Raw genomic sequence first — 19,035 nt, forward strand, 5'->3', positions numbered from 1 at the left:
GTGTTTAAAGCGCAACTTATAAATCATGCCATTTCATTTCTCATCGTTTATTCAGCCTGACATTTTGTTCATGTTAACATATTTCTTGTTGGGAGCTGGGCTTATTTTGTTCAGTAGCGAGTGACAAAATTGTCCCATTGGTGTCTTTTTCAGTCGACATAGTAGCAGCTTTTTTTGAAGAAGAAATATGTCAACTTAAAGGGCCAGTGTGTAGCATTTAGGGGGATCTAATAGCAGAAATATAATATTCATAACTATGTTTTCTTTAGTGTATAATCACCTAAAACAACGAATCGTTGTGTTTTCATTAGCTTAGAATGAGCCCTTCATATCTACATAGGGAGCAGGTCCTCTTCACACAGTCCACCATGTTGCACCGCCAGAATGGACACTAGTTCCACTACAGTAGAACACTTTTTTTCTCTCATTCACAGCACCACCACCCTGTATCTCTCTCTCTCTCTCTCTCTCTCTCTCTCTCTCTCTCTCTCTCTCTCTCTCTCTCTCTCTCTCTCTCTCTCTCTCTCTCTATCTCTCTCTCTCTCTCTCTCTCTCTCTCTCTCTCTCTCTCTCTCTCTCTCTCTCTCTCTATCTCTCTCTCCCCCTCTAAGCTCGCTTGCACAATCTCTCTCTTTTTTCTCTCTGTCTTTTTTTAAATGAGTCGGGAAGCAGCAGAGTCTAATTTTACTTTCAAATGTTATCGAACAACGAGAAACATTCTCCCCTCGTCCTACATCGATACTAGAGTACTTCGTTGTTTATGAATGAAGCGGTACACGAGTTGAAGAGTTGAAGCAGCGTCGTTGTGTGTGTTTCACCAATCAGTGAAGGTCATCCCTGCAAACTCCACCCTGAAAGTTCCTCTACTTTCAGAAAGTATTACCCCCCCTGACCAGGGCCTTTTTTGGGGGGATAAAAAGGCCCCGGAACTTAATTTAGACCCTGGTTCCTGCAGTCGAAACGCAATGAGGTCCTCAAAAGGTTCCTAGTTCTGGGGGAAAGGTCCTGCGGTCGACAAGGAGCTTATATAATTCCTTTAGTTCCTCTACCTCCTCTCTTACTGTCTCCCGTTGCTATTGTTCGTCCTCTCCGTCCTCTTTTTCCCCTCTCTCAATGTTACATCACCTAGTGTTACATTTCAGCCACTTACTCAAAATGTAGGTTTTTTCTCTTGGACAAACACCAGCAACAACACAGCTTCACACGCATGCCCTTTATGTAACTTCCCTTTCTCCCCCCAGAAGCCTAAATGTGTGTGCTTCCATCACATATATGTATATCTACAATATATGGCTGTCAGATTATCTATTTCCAACTATATAGGAACACACACACAGACTTAATCCCCCACTCGTGCTCTCTCTCTCTCCTCTTCTCTTTCTTCTCTCCTGGTATGGCTATCCATCATGTCTCCCTCTCCTTCATGGGTGTCCCTCAGCCCATTTTTCCAGTCATTACTGGGCTGTTTCCATCCAGAGCTGCAGGACCCCAGGGACCACCAACAGTGTTCTCGTCCTGACAGGGGCCCCTGGGGAACCAGAAAGTGGCCACAGTTCCTCTAAACATGAGAACCTCCCAAGTTCAAAATAACCTTTAAAACACAGACGCTTCTCTCTGAGACATTTTAGGTTCAAAGTGCCTGCATCTTATATCATTATATTATATCTGGGAGACTTTGATTGATGTGATTGTTAAAGTTTGGCTGAAAACTTTAAGTCCCCCTATTTAGCATTTATAAACAGTATGTGAACATTTCATAAATGGTTTTAACACACTGTAATGTAGTTGTGAGCAGATATTAGTGTCAACAAGTGTTTTGATTTGAACATATTTGTTTTTATGCTAAATGTAGTACCTGTGAGGGTTTCTGGACAATATTTGTCATTGTTTTTGTGTTGTTAATTGATTTCCTTTAATAAGTATATACATACATTTGCATAAAGCAAGCATATTTGCCCACTTCTATGGTGATAAGAGCATTAGATACTTGACAAATCTCCCTTTAAGATACATTTTGAACAGATAAAAAATGTGTGATTAATCATGGGCAATCATGCGATTAATCGAGATGAACTATTTTAATCGATTGACAGCCCCAAGTAAAACACAAGTGTAATAATATAAAAATATGTATTCATAGGAGAAGTTCTAATTTCAAATTTGACCTGTTTTCAAATGTTTTTATATCAGAAATGTGGGTTTCTTTCATGTAATTGCATCAAAATAACATGGATGGTTCCATGGGTAGAGTACGAGCGGGGAGGCAGGGAGGCATCTGATTGGTTCTTTCCGAGCGGACAGCGAGGCAGTGATTGGTAGACGTTTTTACAGGATTACAGCAGCTACAGATGACGGCTCTTTTCCGGTCCTTTTTCAGAGCTCATAAGGAATGGATCGCTGTCGGGGTGTAAAGACCATTTCAACCAATATAACAGGATAACATCGTCAATCCTGCCTTTAAGTTTATTGACCAGAAACTCCGAACAGAAGTGTGAAACTTGTGGTAATGAGTTGGAAGGAAATTGGCTAAAAGGTGCAACACAGAATTATGCTTTATAAACAGTCAAACCAAACAATAAAAGTTGCATAATGGACGAGAATACAACAGGAGGGTTAAACAAATTAATATTAAGCAGTTCAGACAGTAACTTGTGACAATTTAAGTTAATGAAATCACTTAAAAACGAATGGTTTACCCCTTTTGAAATATGAATTGATGATTGCAATGTAGTACACTCTTAGTAGTTAAATGGCAGTTTCTTCTGAATATGTTCGAGTGCAGAGAAAAGAGTTGGACCAGAAAGGCACAGAGGGTTTCAGCCATCTTCTTCTATTTCACGGACAGGAAGCTGTAGATTTCCCCTGGCAGCTCTCACAAACCTGACACGCTTTTGGTATCTCTACAGGCAGGATGATATACTGACCGAGACATGTGCTTCATATGTGTGGCAGATATCTTGAATTTCACCTTGTGTCAGTGTTGCAATAAATAAAACAAACTGCTTTTTCGTCCTCCTTCTCTTCCTCTCTTGTATCTCAATCCTCTCACCCACATCTGCCCTACTTCTAACTCGCCACCTTCTTATTTTCCATGCTATTAATCACCACCAACTCCTCTTTTTGTATCCTCTTTTCCTTAAACCTTCTTCCATCACCTTTTCCCCATCCTTTGCCACTTACCCCTCTAATCTCACCTACCTTTCTTATTTACTTTTGACCTTCTTTGCCGCCTCACTGCATCCCTCCATCCTTCCTCTGTCATGTTTTTCCTCTCTCCTATTCCACACTTCATCGCCCTCTGCCCACTCTTCATCATTCCCATAATCCCTACATCCACTCCCACCCCTTCTCTCATCCGTCCTTCTCTTCCCCTTCGTTAATCCTTCGTTCCTCTCATTCTTCCACAGAACCATGAGAGGGAAACGGCGCTTCACTGTGCAGCCCAGTACGGACACTCTGAGGTGGTTTCAGTGCTGCTTCAGGAGCTGACCGACCCCGCCATGAGGAACAGCCAACAGGAGACGCCCCTGGACCTGGCAGCGCTGTATGGACGGCTGCAGGTCAGTGACAATGACGTATATCAGTTTTATGAAGAGCCAGAAGTTGAGTGCAGTTTTGAGTTGGAATTTCTCAGCTTTTAAAATGTTCCGCTATTTCTTTTAATGGTGTTAATATTACTAAAACATGAACGACTTAGTGTATAGTTGTCAAACTGGACATCCTTTTACCAGAAAGTACTTTTTTTTTTTTGCAGATGATCTCATGAGATCAGGTACATTCTGGTTTGAGTAGTTTCTTAAAGGTGAAGGTGCACATTTGTCCCTAATCAACCTGTATTTAAGGTACAGAAGCATTTATTCAGCATGTATTATTAGGTATGGTAGTAAGCTACTGAGTATTACTGTTGAGAATTTTGCATTTTATCATATTTTGGTAATCTGATGCAAAAGGTCCGTTCAAAAACTTACTTGAAAAAATTGTCCAGATAACTTTTATCTTAACTTTAATTTAAAATAAACATTTAAAACACATGTTAAAAGGTACAGTGTGTTGGATTTGGTGGTATCTCGTGCTGTGATTGCAGATTGCAACCAACAGAGTACCCCTCCACTCACTCCTCCCTTTCCAAGACTGCGGTAACGTGAACCGGCGAGTGCAAAACCGCCAGCCCACCGTCTTACTTCGGTTGCTCCTAAAGTTGAGTTTTTAATGGTAAGGATGGCCTCTGAGCGAGGCGGAGATAAAGAATTATCTCACCCTGTTAGACTTGACCTTTTGGTGTGTCCAGAGGGGAGAAAGCTCAAATCTCCATATAGAGGATGAAGAGAACACCCAAGATTGATTCAAGCCTTTGAAATTAATGAGAATGTCATACAAGCGTCTGCTACCAGTTGCTGCAAGGGCAGCGTACCCCTCATAACATTTAATTATTTGCAATGAAAATTTAATTGGAAGTCCTTCAAAATGTATAAAAAAGTTAAAGGGGACGTATCATGCTCACTATCAGGTTTTTACTTGTATTCAGGGTTTTTACTAGAACTAGTTTATACGCTTTATTGTTCAAAAACACATTATTTTTCTCATACTGTCGCTCCGTTTTAGCGTCTCTTTAAGCCCCCCCTTAGTGTTTAAAGGGTGGGAAGCCGGTGAGGGATCATGTTTTTGTTGTTGCAACAGCTTATACTGGTTGAGAGGGCGGGATCTTTGGGAGGCATATGAACCTCTGCATGCGTTATGTATCCTCGCTGGCAGGTGAAAGGAAGCAGCTGGTGACACAATCTGTACCTTCCCCGTGGGTGTTGGCAGCGACAAGGACCACAGAGCACGGGAATGAGCCGATCTAAACCGGGAGTCGTCGTTGTTCAATTTAAACACGGCGGATATATGATGAAAAGAAAAACTTCCTCAAATACTTGCTGTGCGAGACAGGCAGACAGGTGCACATTTTTAGAACCGCGACATCACTCTTTTGTCAAGAATGTGACAAAAAGTACACCCACCTTCACAGTGAGAGGCGTCTGCCACAAGTGCCTGCTGATGTTCAAATGCAATCACACATTCTCTCTGCTAAAGGTAGTGAGTAATTGCAGTCAAGCCGTACAGGTTTGTCTGAGTGTGAATGAATAATTTATAAAGGCAGCGGCATCTCTCTCTCTCGCTCTCTTCTCTGCATAATAACGAAAGGGGAAATCCCTATGGTGGAAGCTACTGCTGCATGGAGATGTAACTAACACAGGGCAAAAGTTTAGTGTGTGCACACACAAAGACGCACTTTAAAGGAGGAAGCTTTCGAGAGAACTGCCATCCATGATGGAACAAAAAGGGTGGCTCCACAGCTAGTAGCAGCCTCCTACTACGCTCAAGTTGATTGACAGGTCTTTTAATTCAAGGACTTACACTCCAAAACGTAAGGGATAATGTAAAGCGAGCTGGTCATTGTTGGGAAAGAATCCCCGACGGGGCGGCGGAAGGGTCTCTCTTTCACAAAAATGACCCGCTAGCTGTACATTATCCCGCTTATTACACGGCTACTTTCTTAAGAAATCAATATTTTGACACAAAAAACGGTCCGCCAGAGTCCGACATCAGATCTGCGCCCATAGCAACGGTTTGTTATACATAGCAACTGTCTGTAATACAGAGATTACAGACCGCAGAATGCCGTGATTGTCCAATCAGAATCGAGTATTCAACACAGCCGTGTAATAAAAAGAATTAAACAAACCTACAGTATATTTCCATTCATGATCGGCTGAAAAAAACACTGAATGCTAATTTTCCATCTTCAGTTGACCCCTGTCAAGCTTTTCATTCTAGCCGGACACATTACAGTTTTACAGTGGTAAATTCATAGTGATTTTTTTAAACAATGCGTAGTGATTTCACACTTCTTTATTCAGTATGCTGAGGGAAAATGTAAATGCATTATGGACTGGTCACATTGACTGTCATGGTGACATGTGACAGTGTGATTATTTATTAACATTGCTTCTCTTTGAAGTGTTTCAGAGAAACAGTAAAAGTTTTGTTGTTAACTCCTTTGTGTTTACTGTGATTTTTCTTTAAAAAGTTACAAGAAGGTGACTAGTGGCCCAGTTTCTGCTGTTCTGTCCCTGACATGTGGCTGTGTCTTTGTGTCCAGGTGGTGTGCATGTTGGTGAGCGCTCACCCCAACCTCATGACCAGCCACACTCGCCGACACACTCCGCTCCACCTGGCTGCACGCAACGGACACCACAGCACCGTCCAGACGCTGCTCGAGGCCGGCATGGACGTCAACTGTGTGGTGAGGAAAAAAAAAACTGAATAGCTTTTAGCTCTTAGTGTCCTATATCGGCATCCAAGGATTTAACAGATCTGTGGCTCAGATTATAGCAGCCTTACGGACAAAAAATGATAATGAAATAACAAGAATATTGCTTTTTCATTTTCTGTTTTGTGGCTGAGGGCGAACCATGTTCCTTTTGACAAAATTGGATTTGAAAAACTTAGTAATGTCTGTTTACAACAGGAACGACATGGTTACCGAAGCTAATCCACAGAACCCGTTGTTGGCTGTTTCTTTTTCAAATTGGACTGCTGGAAGGTGTCTTAAAGTTTCTGTGAGGAACTTTTAAGTGGTTATGAAACAGTCTCAATTTAATACTGATGCCTCTATATGACGTACATAAGTAAATAAGACCATCAGCGAGAAGATTGGCTATTTCTATATAGTTCTTCTTAATGCTCGTCATCGGTGCCACCGGGTCCAACTCACCGCAAAAGCATGCAGGTTCACCAGAAACTCCTTCAGCTCATACTCTAGTGGGGCCTCCAGCAGCGACCAGTCCACCACGGACAGACACAGATCCGGCTTCGCTGCCGCCTTCGACCTGCAGTCTGAGCTCCACACCCGGCAGCAGTGGCTTCTCCTCCGGCCAGGAGCAGAGCTTTGTCTCGCTGCTCCGCCGGTTCCCGCTGTGAGCCAACACTAGCCGTGTTACTATTTAATTGTGAAGCAAATTTTAGGCAAACTTTTGAAATGTAGCAAAAAAAGAAAGGCGAATTAGGTGCGTTTCCATCAACTGGTTTTGAGTGAATAAATTAGCTACAGCATAGTTTGGTCAGAAGTTGGCGCTGTGCAGTAGGCTGTAATCTGCCAGTAACCAGAGTAGAAGAAGTAAAGGTTGCGAACCGGAAACAAACCAAGTCGGCTTCATCTAACCATCTACGAGAGATAAATGGAGAGAGGTCTTCAGGAATTTGTTTTAATTGTTCTTTCATATCCGCTATTATCGGCCATATTTCATGTTCTCTGGAGATGAAGACGAGCATTCACAGGTTATGGAAATATCCCAAGAGACGTCATGTGAGTTAAAGGTTCGCTACGTCAGTTTTTATTCGGCAAAGGCGTTTCCATAATCCATTCGACAAAGGCAAAAAACACCTCAAGCAAGTGTAAAAACTTTTTTTCCGCAATTGAGGAAAATGTATCAAATTTGTCATTTCCATACAGCTTTTTTAATTCAATACTTCAAAACGCGAATAGAAAATATGTGACTGGAAACACGGTTATTGACACCACGCTGCTGGAGGCCGAATTGTCATTATCATTATTACTTTTAGACACTTTGCTTGTCAGTTGTATAGATATACGATTTTGGGAAATACCATTGTTTATGTCGTACTGCGCAAATGTGCGCAGAATTTCCAGGAGTATTTCTTCAGAATATGTACACATTTACTGTACAGGTACATCTTTGGTCGGTAGGTGTAAGTTCTTAAACAGAATGGAGTAATAGAGTGGGACTTGACATTTCATTCGTATTATCTGATGCCGCTGCGAGTGGAGAAGGTGACTCTTTGTCCTTTTGTCTGGGTAAATCTTTCAAAATCTCTTTGACTCTCCCTCCTCTCGTCTCTGCAGTATGTGAATATTTTAGAAGCTGCTGTCTTGTGTTTTTAATGAAAGAGAGTACGGGCTTTGTTTTCTGTGTATATAATCCACCACAGGCATAAATGCTTGGCAGATTCTCTTTTTGAAAGTGTGTGTGTGTCTCAGAGCGCGGTGTATGGGAGACATACACCGCGCTGTATGTCTCCCATGGTGTGGTGGTGGTGGAGAGGGATGAATAATTGATTGGGAGAAAATATTGAGAGAGAGCAGGAGGAGGAAGAAGAGGAGGAGGAAGAGGACAGGGTGTTCCTGAGATGTCCTGAGTTCACTGTCGCCTCTCTCTCTCTCCTCTTTACACATGTTAAGTCAAGGAAATACAATCACTGACAGTCTATGGTGCTTCATTACTGCGCACTTTCCGTCATGCTGTTTGGACCGCTCTTCTCCTCGTCCGTTTACATTTCGTCTTCTTGTGTATTCGGAGTTCTCTTGACGATTCAAACGCAGCTTTGTCCCGACTCTTTCTGGGCCATTTGTTTTTGTGAGGCCTTGTCAAAATGCAGCCACGCTTTGCTGCTTCCTCCAACACTGTTTTCTTTCTCCTGAGACCATTTCCTCTGACAAACTAAACTATTTGACTTTGCTCTCTTGTCTTAAATGTGTTGAAAAACAGCCCTAGGCTGTATTTATCAGTCTCTTAAGGCTGTTTGAATTGAGTCCTTTCTTTTTTATTCGCATCGCAAGACATTTATTTTCTCTTACTCTCGTCTCTGAGGCACTCCAACTTTTGGCTATGATTAAATGTTTGAAAACTGTCCATTGCATCTGCGACAGATCATTATGAGGTGAAGAAGTGTCTCAAAATCGCTCATTCTGTACCGACTTAGATATTAGCACATAATGTGGGACCATTTGTATAAAAAATGGAGAAAATGGGGGCCGCATTTAACACCAGCAAAACTATATCAAAACATCCGTTTACAAACTCTCAATCAACTCGTGCAGTATAATCCAAGTCTCATTTATCCAATCGAATGCTCACTACGTCCCAAAAACATGCATTTTCACTAAATTTCACTATTTAAAACACTTCGGCATAAACAGTCTCACACTTGCACAGGTGAGCTACTCGTCCAAAGTGTTTTAATCAGTAAGGTTTTAGTGAAGATGCAGGTGTTTGGAAAGTAGTGAGCATACGACTGGATAAATGAGACTTGGATTATACTGCATGAGTTGTGTGAGAGTTTGTATACGGATGTCCATTTTTTATTCTTCGTTCACTGTGGAGGCATGCGAGAAACAAAGTTTGCTTGTCCGTCTATTATCGTGAACGCGATATCTCAGGAACACCTTGAGGGAATTTCTTTAAATTTGGCACAAATGTCCACTTGGACCCGAGGATGAACTGATTAGATTTTAGTGGTCAAAAGTCACCGTGACCTCACGTCTGTCCCATTCTCGTGATATCTCGGGAACGCCCTGAGCGAATTTCTTCAAATTTGGCACAAACGTCCACTTGGACTTTAGAATGAACTGATTAGATTTTGGTGGTCAAAGGTCACTTTGACCTCACGTCTGTCCCATTCTTGTGAACGCGAAATCTCAGGAACACCTCGAGGGAATTTTTTCAAATTTGGCACAAACGTCCACTTGGACTTAAGGATGAACTGAAGTGGTTTCATGGACATGGAGGCATACAACCGTGTGGCAGTAATTCTAGTTTGATTCTCCCATTGCCGTTTTTCTTCAATAATTAAAGGTAAAGGGGGATGAGTAATTGATATACAAATGGTCATTTTGGGGGTGAGGTATTCCTTTAAGTCTGTTATTTGTTTAATCCTCAGTCTTTACAGTTGTATGTCTTCCAATGCAGTAACCAACACAAACCTCTACAACATCTACAATGCATACAGTTATCTGTGAACCTATGGGGGAGTGTGCTTTCTTATGAATCCACTTATGTAGTCGAACACATTTTGAATGTCTGTAGGGGGAGTTTTGTTTAACACTGAGACTGTTTACTCCAGTCAGTGCTGTTAGGTGATCATGAAGGATTGAAGGAAAAGCAGCTTCGGGGGTTTCGGGGGCTCCGTCAGACTCAAAAAAGCCTCAGGAAGCTGCGGAGTCTGAGTCAGATCAGATGCCGACGAGCCACAGCAGCAGGGAGCGATTAATATCAGAGTTTACTCACCAAACAGGAGAATAAAAGCCTTTCTAAAGAAAAACTCCCTTCTTACTCTGAAAGTTTGAAACGACCTGAATGTGTAGTTATTGCTGTAGTTGACTTCTACTCTTGTCAGAATCTGATCTGACTCTATTCTGTTAATTTGCTACAAAGACATATGGCATAACAGATGCTGCGTTCTTCCTCTCCCTAGCTGTGTAAGTACAGTTTATATACAGTATGTGAAGCATGTAAAATGCCTCTCTCCTGTGAGGAGGGGATCTGTGACTGCAAGAGAACAAATCTGTTTTAGGAGATTCACTTTGTCACATTGTGCCACTGCCCTTCAAATCTGTCACAAACACATCGCAACTGCAGTTTGGAGAATTTAGTGGGTACGGACGTGTGTGTTTGTGTCTATTTCGTCTCCGGATAGACGGGGAACAACTTGACCTATTGGATATGGGAGTCATTCTGGTGCTCTCACAGCGAGGAGATGCATGACTCAGCGACACTGCGCCCATCTTCTCTGCCTTCTGTCCTTGTTGCAGAGTGTGTGTGTGTGTGTGTGTGTGTGTGTGATCTGAAGAGGAGGGCTGTGTTTCTCTGCAGGGATTTGGCCTCAGGCTCCCTGTGTGTCTAGTGAAGATGAACACTTTGATTTACCTCGTCCTCTCCGCCGTACACACTGCTGCACATCTCTCTCTCTCTCTCTCTTTCTCTTTCGTTGTATCTCTCTAGTGATGATGAGCAGTGCGAGCCTTTGATGCCTTCAAATCTTCCTCTGCAATTTACCCTTGACTCTTGTTCTACTTCATGTCTTTTTGGGTGAAAATATTGTGTAGAAACGGCACCATCTTTCCCCCACTGTTCTCCATCACCTCTTTAAGATGGACACAGTAAGGCGAGCAAAATTGACTTCTGGGTTGGGCTAAACTCGTTGGTGAATTTGAGTGAGATGACGCATGAATCACGGGTCCAACACTACTGAACAGATATTTCTGTTAGAATGGGGACTGTCATTTATTGTCTCAGACATTTAAACATCTAATGCATCGAGTTTTTGGAGTGTCCCGGGTTATGTGTCGCACGTGTACACATCATATCCTGGTTTCAGAAACTTAGATAAACCCATATCCTGCTTTCGAGGAACTCAAATATAAAAAAAGTCAAAGATCTCTCTTTGCACAGTTAATGTCACCATCAGCTACAGTACAGAAACAGGCAGGTTTAATGATTTCCCCTGAAGAGAAAATACTTTTTGTGATGTGATATTGGTGAGATATCTCAGATTCCGTTGAGTTGTTGTGGTTGGATGATTATAAAAAACTAGACTTTTGTTTTAGGAAGAGAAATTCAGTGACACTGTCTATGACGCCGATGTCTATAATGCATTATAAACATACTTATAATGCATTTTAATCTGCTTATATCACTGTATAATTATAGTTATAAGCACTCAGAAATATCATAATGCTTTATAACAATCGTAACACATTATGAAGTATTTTATAATGACTTATAAGGTATCATTATACTTCATAATTGCTGCTCACTTACTACTTACTACTAGGTAGATTACTAGTTAGTTAGTCGAAAGAAAACAAATATGAAGATGAGCCATGTAATGATGGTTTACATGCTGTAATGAAACTCAAGACACAAACTGTATTATTGCTCTCGTCTTCCATTACTGATGAATGTATGGAGAAGCTAAATTTAGCAGACTGGTAACTACACCACAAACTACCATGAGAATAAGGCTCAAAACTCACATTAGTGTGCATCTGAATATACCCTTTACTCTCCGTAGTATTGTCTGCCAGGCCGCAGTGTGTGAGCTATACCTTTGATGGCACAGAGTGGATGCTGTGGGCGACTCACAGATGGCAAATTGTCACGAGTGGAGAGCACTTTATGTGTGTGTGTATGTGTGTGCGTGAGAGAGAACGATAGTACAGGTCAGTAATTGGAGTCAAGCCATATAGGTCCGCCTGAGTGTGAATGAATAATTTATAGAAGCAGCACGGCCTCTCTCTCTCTATGTCTTTCTCTGTCGCTCTATCTTTTTCTGAATGTTTCCATAATAATGAGGGGAAATCCCTATGGAGGAACCTGCTGCTGTGCGGGCAGGTTGCCAACAACACAGGGCAAAAGTTTAGTATAAACACACACTCAGACACATACGCACATAAACACTACTAGACGGCCTTTTTCTAAGTGGACCTCAGCGACTGCTACATTTCTGCCAGCAGCCATGAAAACCGAAAGTCATCTGCCTTTCAATTCCCGGAAACTCCTAGAGAGCGAGAATTGCCTACCTCGCTTCCTCGTGACATCACTGCATAATCGCCATGGGAAACGGGACGGGAAGTGGTATAGAGATGACCGAAGAGGTCAGGAGGGCAAGTGGTGTGCATGAGGAAAAGGGGGGGGCGGATCACTTCCTGCGCTCCCACCTCCTCTCTTTTTGCATGTGGGTAAAAGATCCTCGGGGCAAAACTTCCACAGTTTGGTGACCACTCATCTGTTTAGAATTGGGATTTACACCTACAATATTCTCCCCCCCTAAGAGAACTGGATGATTGACCTTTGACCTTTTTCAGGACATAGGAGTGGCTGCATCTGGCGTACCGTCCCGACGACAGTTTTTATTGCAGAGGAAACGGAGCGGCCACAGTAAGTTTAGTATTCCAGGCAGAGGACGAGTGCGATGATCTGGTGCAGTGTCGCGTTGAGTCGAATTTTCCCGACCTGGCTGTCGTCCAGATAATTTGTCTTCATTAAGGCTGGTTCGGTCCAGGTTTTTTCATCTGTGTTGTCAGGGAACCAAGCGTGAAGGATGCGACGGATTCAGCATATGTATGTTGCTGAGTGTGTGTGAGAGAGTATGATTTTTATCACGCATGAGTGTGCGGTTCAAGTTAAAGTCTTTAGAGTCCCTGTAGGGTATTTTAGCTTCAAGCCTGGCGTACAGGGCAGTCTGCTCAGCATGTTATTGAGACATATAGAAACATAGTGTCCCACAAAGGTGCATGAGAAGCAGAGTTAAAGTCATATTGGTACCAAACGGGCAAACATAACATTTAGTATTCTTTGAACTGTATTTCCTAGTAATGACCTTTTGACCTTGAAATCACAGGAAAGTTGTATCACTGTTAAATATATAAAAGCTGCGTGTGGTGCTGTTTAATTGTATGGCGTTATACGTAGATGTGTTTCTAATATTTTTTCCACCAAATTTATAACTTTTGAATGAGAGTAGATTCACTACCCACCTGTTTCATTTTTCTACAAACAAAATCTTAAGACAAAAATATGTCACAATTGTGTAAAAAACTCTCCACCTGGTGGCTTTAAGTCTTTGTTCTAATTCCTCACACGCAGGGCGATTATAAACATCTGTTCTTTATTTAGCTCCTGAGTGTCGCTCTGATAAAAGTGGGCTTGTCAGGAGTAATCGTCTCTCTCATCACCGCTGATCCAAGATGAGGCACTTACCAGCATCCTCCCCTCGCTGTAGTTTTCCATGGTGTTGCATCATATCTGTAATATCCCCATTAGAAGCACTGGAGGCTGATACGGCCCGGCGTATGTTGAGGGAAAAAGGGACGTTTCCACAAAGGCTCCCGTTGCTTGTGTAATGGTTTGAAATCGGTGTGGCCTCACGCTGTTTGCAGGAGAGGGAACGTGACTATTTCTTTTTTTTTTAATCTCGCTGAATCTCTTTCATTTTTACTGCCAGAGAGAAATCCAAATATTGCTTTCTTGCTCCCTTTTAATCCTTGTCGTGCCTCCCAATCCACTCCTGTTATTGATGTGTATTTTTGTCTCTGTGTTCAATTGTTATGGAATATTAACACACGCATTTTGTCTTTCTTAGACGGAGAATGGCAGTGCCCTCCATGAAGCAGCTCTCTTTGGGAAGATGGATGTAGTTCGCCTTCTGCTTGACTCAGGTGGGTCTATAAATATATCCTGGATAAACAAAAAAACTGTGTGAGTGTTTCCCTTGTTTTTCCTTTTTATTTTAACCTGGGGCGAGATGCTCCACTTGTTTTTTCCCCCCAGATTGCGGGGTTGAATTTGCCCTCAGGTGAACTCCAGGCATCTGTCTGCTGTTATAAAATCCTGGACCGTCGGCTTTAATGTTGTTTTGGCCATTTTCAGTCGTATCTGGAGGAGGTGCTGAAACTTAAACAGGATATGATATACGGTGTCTCCTTTTGATGATGTCATTCGACTTGATGACGGGGTCAAAGGTCATTTGACTTGATGACGGGGTCAAAAGTCATGGTGATAAGTAGTGGCAAAAATTACATCTTGCGCATTTACACTCCCTGTATTCAGAGCTGATTGAATCCTTTGATACCGCCGCCACCCCCCACCCACTTTCCTTTAGCACTTCCTGTTTCCCACAGGACTTCCTGTGGGTGGCCATGTTCTTTTGGCCTCGATTTTATTAACATCCTGGATCAACACGGGGCTGCGCTTGCCTGATTCACTGAACTTCTTCAAACATTGTGTATATGTGAGTTGTATGGATGCAGGATAAGCAGCCAGCCTTTGTGTCAATCCTGAACTATGCAGGGAAACAGCTGAGGATGTTGAAATATACAGTCATGTGTCAAGTCAAGTGCATCAAAGATATCTTTGTCATGTTTTGGATTTACTGACGAGAATTGACACTCTTTTTTTAACCGATTTATTTATTTCACATCAGAGTTCCTAACCTTGGAAATAGCAGTTTGTCAAAGCAATCTCAACTCGAAGCCTTTTCAAAGCAAAGTTTTAATTTGCTTAAACGTATAATACGTAACAGTTGTCGGTTACTGTTTGTAAACACACGTCATTCAATGCTGGCCACACCTCCACCATGGCTCAACTAGCGAGCGAGGGAGAGAGAGAGCAGCGATGGTCGAGCGAGCTATAGAGTGAATAAAGAGAGGGAGCGGTGTTAGAGAGAACAAAGCAGTGAATCAAAGAAATAAAACATTATTTTCTGATTGTTTCACGGCGGTTACGTTATATGGGAAGATGCCAAGTTGCCGGATTTTGAATGAACGCAGCCGAAGGGCAGACTCCATCCTTTCCGCTGTGTGTGTGTGGTTCAGCGCTGCTCTAGGTCAAGGTACCGATAGCAGCACTCGACGCCGCGTGGCGTGACAAATCTGCGGTATTTCACGACCTGAACGGACTGCACACCTTGCACGCTGTTATTTGCTCTAGGGTTACACCCCACGTGGGGCACAATAAGAAGAAAAGAGAGAATACAGGCAGAGGGCTGCAGAACCTCTGCAGATACAAATACCACCACACACACTCAGAGGGATTGTTTTTGTATCAGTCTAAACATGTTTTTTTTTTTAGAGAATTCCTGCATATTATACCTTTTTAAATGTCATGGATGTGGATCATTTGATATGCCAGCTCAATTCATTCAATTTAATCTGTTTTTGAATTTACAACCAATGCACAAAACACAAGAGGAAAAAAGATTCTATAAATAAAAGGCAAGAGAAAAGCAGTAAAATGTCTAAAAAGGTAAGCAGGAAAGAGAGAAAACTGGCGCATTACAGCAGCTCCAAATGTGTTTTCTCTGTTTTCTTTTACGGTGCCCAGCAGAGTGACTGGAATGGCATTTATTTTTCATGTTGAATTGGACCCCCGAGCACAGGTTAAAGGCTACATGTAATAGTCGGGGTAAATAAGGATTTATAGTGGAAGAAAGACTTCCTGTTTTTTTTCTGCTCACTCGAGTTTGTTGAAACCTCACGCTTGTGTTGTTTTTTTGTTTGATTTAGCAGCTTGGTAGAAAGCATGCATGAGTGCATGAGTGTGTGCTCCTTTGTCTAAAACTTGATGAAAAGCACATTTTCTATTTGTAAGGAGTCTTTATGAATTAATAAAATCCCACATCTATCCTCGGGTGACTGCAACTCATTCATCTTTTGCTGACTGGAGTTCTGTGACTGAGTGGGTGTGTCGGCAGATCTCGGGTCTCAGTCTGCACATGTGTGTACTGTACTTGAGTGTATTTTTGTGTCTGCAGTTCAGTCTTTGAGCAAGTACGAGTAGGTTTATCTTGTTCGACAAAGTCATGGGTGTTGTGGATGTTTGACCTTTGCCCTGTTGTTCGTGTGTATCAACGCTTTATGTTGTATTTTTGTGTGTGTTTGTGTCTCAGAGATCGACACCAGTCTCACAGACAACCAGGGGAGAACAGCTCTGGAGATCCTGGGAGAACATCCTGCTCCGAAATCCCAGCAGATCACTGCTCTTATCCAAGGTAACACACACACACATGCTGTAGATTTAGATGAATTTCATTTGAGAAATTGGGTCATTTCAGGAGCAAAAAATAGAATATGCGTGTACAGTAAATGTAGTACAACATAACGAAGATTAAAGATACAGTATTCACAGTTTTACAGTTTATTTTCAGGTACAGTTTAAAAGCTGACCGGTGCAAGAGAATGAAAACTTTGCAGCTACATGGGAACTTAACGCGTGTGCCTTTTGGGCTTTACTGTGTGAATAGATGCGTTTGTAGAAATAGATGTGTTTTCTGCTGATTGATGCTGGAGAAAGAAATTAGAAACACTTGACATCAAGTCAACGCTTCACTTTATTCATACTTGTGAACAAGATCCCGAGATACTTCAACTCCCTCGCTTCGGGGCAGTAACTCATTCTTGCCCCAGTAAAGGATGTAAAAGATAGTAAAGGAGTAAAAGATGCCCACTTTAATTTGTCAGAGCCTAAGGTGGAGACTTATTATTCCTTGTTTTATCAAACCCCTTTCTCCAAAATGTAATTACTGATAGACAATTTTCATTATGCTACCTAAGCTAAAGAATAATTAAACTGGATTTAACCAGTAAAGTCACAAATTCATAGCAGCACTCCTCCATTACAGATGCACCCGGTCAGACAAAAAGAAAAATAAGAATACGTTTTATAGTGTTTTTACTTTCAGTCTTCCTGATCTTGGTTTTCCACCTGCCATTAAAAGGCCCGTTTGTGCTCTCTTGTTTACTGCAGTATGTGTTTTGTGTGTGACCAGTGATTGTTAGTGTGAGTTTACTCCACAGTCCCCGGAGACCCAAAGTTTCTCCAGATTACAACTTCTAAAGACAGTGTTTGTGTCCCGCGGTGATTATGAGGCTCAGTATGAACGCTGTAATCTGTGGCTTGGAGGCCTTCGCTATCTGTTCTTGTGTAATCTGTGGCTGTAAGTAAGGCACGCAGTTACAGATGATTTAAAGAGGGTGAGATAATGGCAGACAGTAATAGAGGGGATAGACGGATGAGGAGAATATGTCAGAGCCTAAATTAACAATGAGTTGGTTTTACTGTAACCAGGAGGCAAATATAGAAAGGGGAACACAGACTGAATCCCAGGAATGTTACAAATTGGCCGCAGCTATAAAATAACAGACGTAAAGCTAACATTAAATCGGGGAAAACACAGTGAGGCAACGTGCAGAGCAATTTAGATGTAATTGGGGATTATAGTTTCCCAACTTCATGTATTATGTAACGCTCAAAGAATCTGATATATACCCATAAAATAAATTTCCGCTGGTTTAGTTTTACGGCCCTCAACTTAACTGTTTTGGTTCAGTCTTTCGGCTCTCATCTACCTTATTTCCAGTGGAAGCAGACGGCTGTTTTCTGCAAGAAAGCTCTAAAGCTTCATTCATGATGTTGACATTCAAATTCTAAATCAACATTTAAATGCGGTGTAGATTTTTTTTTTTTGGAGGTTTGTTCATTCTGTTAAACCCGGTTCTTCTGCACTGGTGCAGAAAAAGATTACTCTACACTAATATTATTAGCATTATACTATTTTCAGCGTAGGATTGTTTCCGACTCGTGTGATCGTGTGATTGCCAATAACTCCAGTGCGTTGTTAAGTCCAAAAATTTAAATTGATTGAAAAAAAGATAGATGTAATCATTTCCAAAATTCACAACATGTTTTTGTCTAATTAAGTATTCTGATTTAATCCATATTTGTTGGCGTTTAGCCTTTCAAAAACAACTATAAAAAACTATTTGCTCTCCAGTTTGCCACACACAAAGGGAGGCACGCACCTGTATTAACGGGGCGGTCTAGCAGCAATCTAACAACTCCATAAATTACATTTATAGAGCTACAATGACAAAAAATCAAGGGCTGTCCTTGGCCAAATACATTTTTAGTCAATAAACACATGATTTTTTTGATTAATTGATTTGTTGATTTAATCGACGGATCTGTAAAACTGAGTTTCTCCACAAAGAATTACACAAAAGTGCCACTTTAAATCTGGTGTTTATCAGAGATGTGCTCATAAGTGTCTTTTGAAATAAGTCAGTCAGCATAAAAAGCATTAAAAAATGACCAATTGACTAAAGAAACTTAGTTGACTAAGACCAAAAAATTAGTCGATTTATTGACTAAGACGGGGCAGCCACAAAAAAAAACTATTTTTATCTTTTTTTTAGGGTGACAAAATAAGACGACAGACATTCGAAGCATCATTAGCAAACCTCAATTGAAGCTTTTAATGTAAAAAAAATGACATTTGATACAGCCCTGCTAAAAACCCACTGTATGCTACCTGATTAACACCAAACAGCAGATTTAGCAGCTAAATGGCCATATATGTTTCTCAGGGTTTGGTGGAGAGAAAAACAGAGCTAAAATGAGATTGAGTATTGGACTTTAATTCATCAGATGTCCAGAAACACAACTCTAAATGAATGCTAATGTTGCTCCATATCTGCTGGATATGTAAATAGATAAATGTTTCCTCACACGTTAGCCGCTGCAACTTTACAGCTTAATCTGTTGCCCCCAAATGACCCAGAAAATCAATTATTGCTGTTGTAAGTTATGAAAAATCATCTTGGTCCACACTGTCTGACAGTATTTGCTCGTTCCAGCTTGTCATTGAAGCTACATTATGTATGCAAATCCATTTTTATGGCATTACCATTTTATCAAA

The 19,035-nt window shown here is 41.5% G+C and overlaps 1 protein-coding gene across 6 annotated transcripts in view; it reads left to right on the forward strand.

Annotated features, from left to right (window-relative positions):
• Positions 1-19,035, forward strand: part of anks1b (ankyrin repeat and sterile alpha motif domain containing 1B) — a 250,819-nt gene that overhangs the window by 91,240 nt on the left and 140,544 nt on the right. For 5 of the 6 annotated variants that reach the window (XM_037760557.1, XM_037760558.1, XM_037760556.1 and 2 more), the window contains 4 exons: positions 3,408-3,560; positions 6,143-6,286; positions 13,924-13,999; positions 16,228-16,329. In XM_037760557.1, coding sequence (XP_037616485.1) covers positions 3,408-3,560; positions 6,143-6,286; positions 13,924-13,999; positions 16,228-16,329 — 475 coding nt within the window. Of the gene's footprint in view, positions 1-3,407; positions 3,561-6,142; positions 6,287-12,586; positions 12,720-13,923; positions 14,000-16,227; positions 16,330-19,035 lie in introns of those variants that run through there. The other variant, XM_037760561.1, reaches the window with a different exon arrangement.

This window comes from Sebastes umbrosus, chromosome 23 (genome assembly GCF_015220745.1).
Source record: "Sebastes umbrosus isolate fSebUmb1 chromosome 23, fSebUmb1.pri, whole genome shotgun sequence".
NCBI classification, from domain to species: Eukaryota; Metazoa; Chordata; class Actinopteri; order Perciformes; family Sebastidae; genus Sebastes; species Sebastes umbrosus.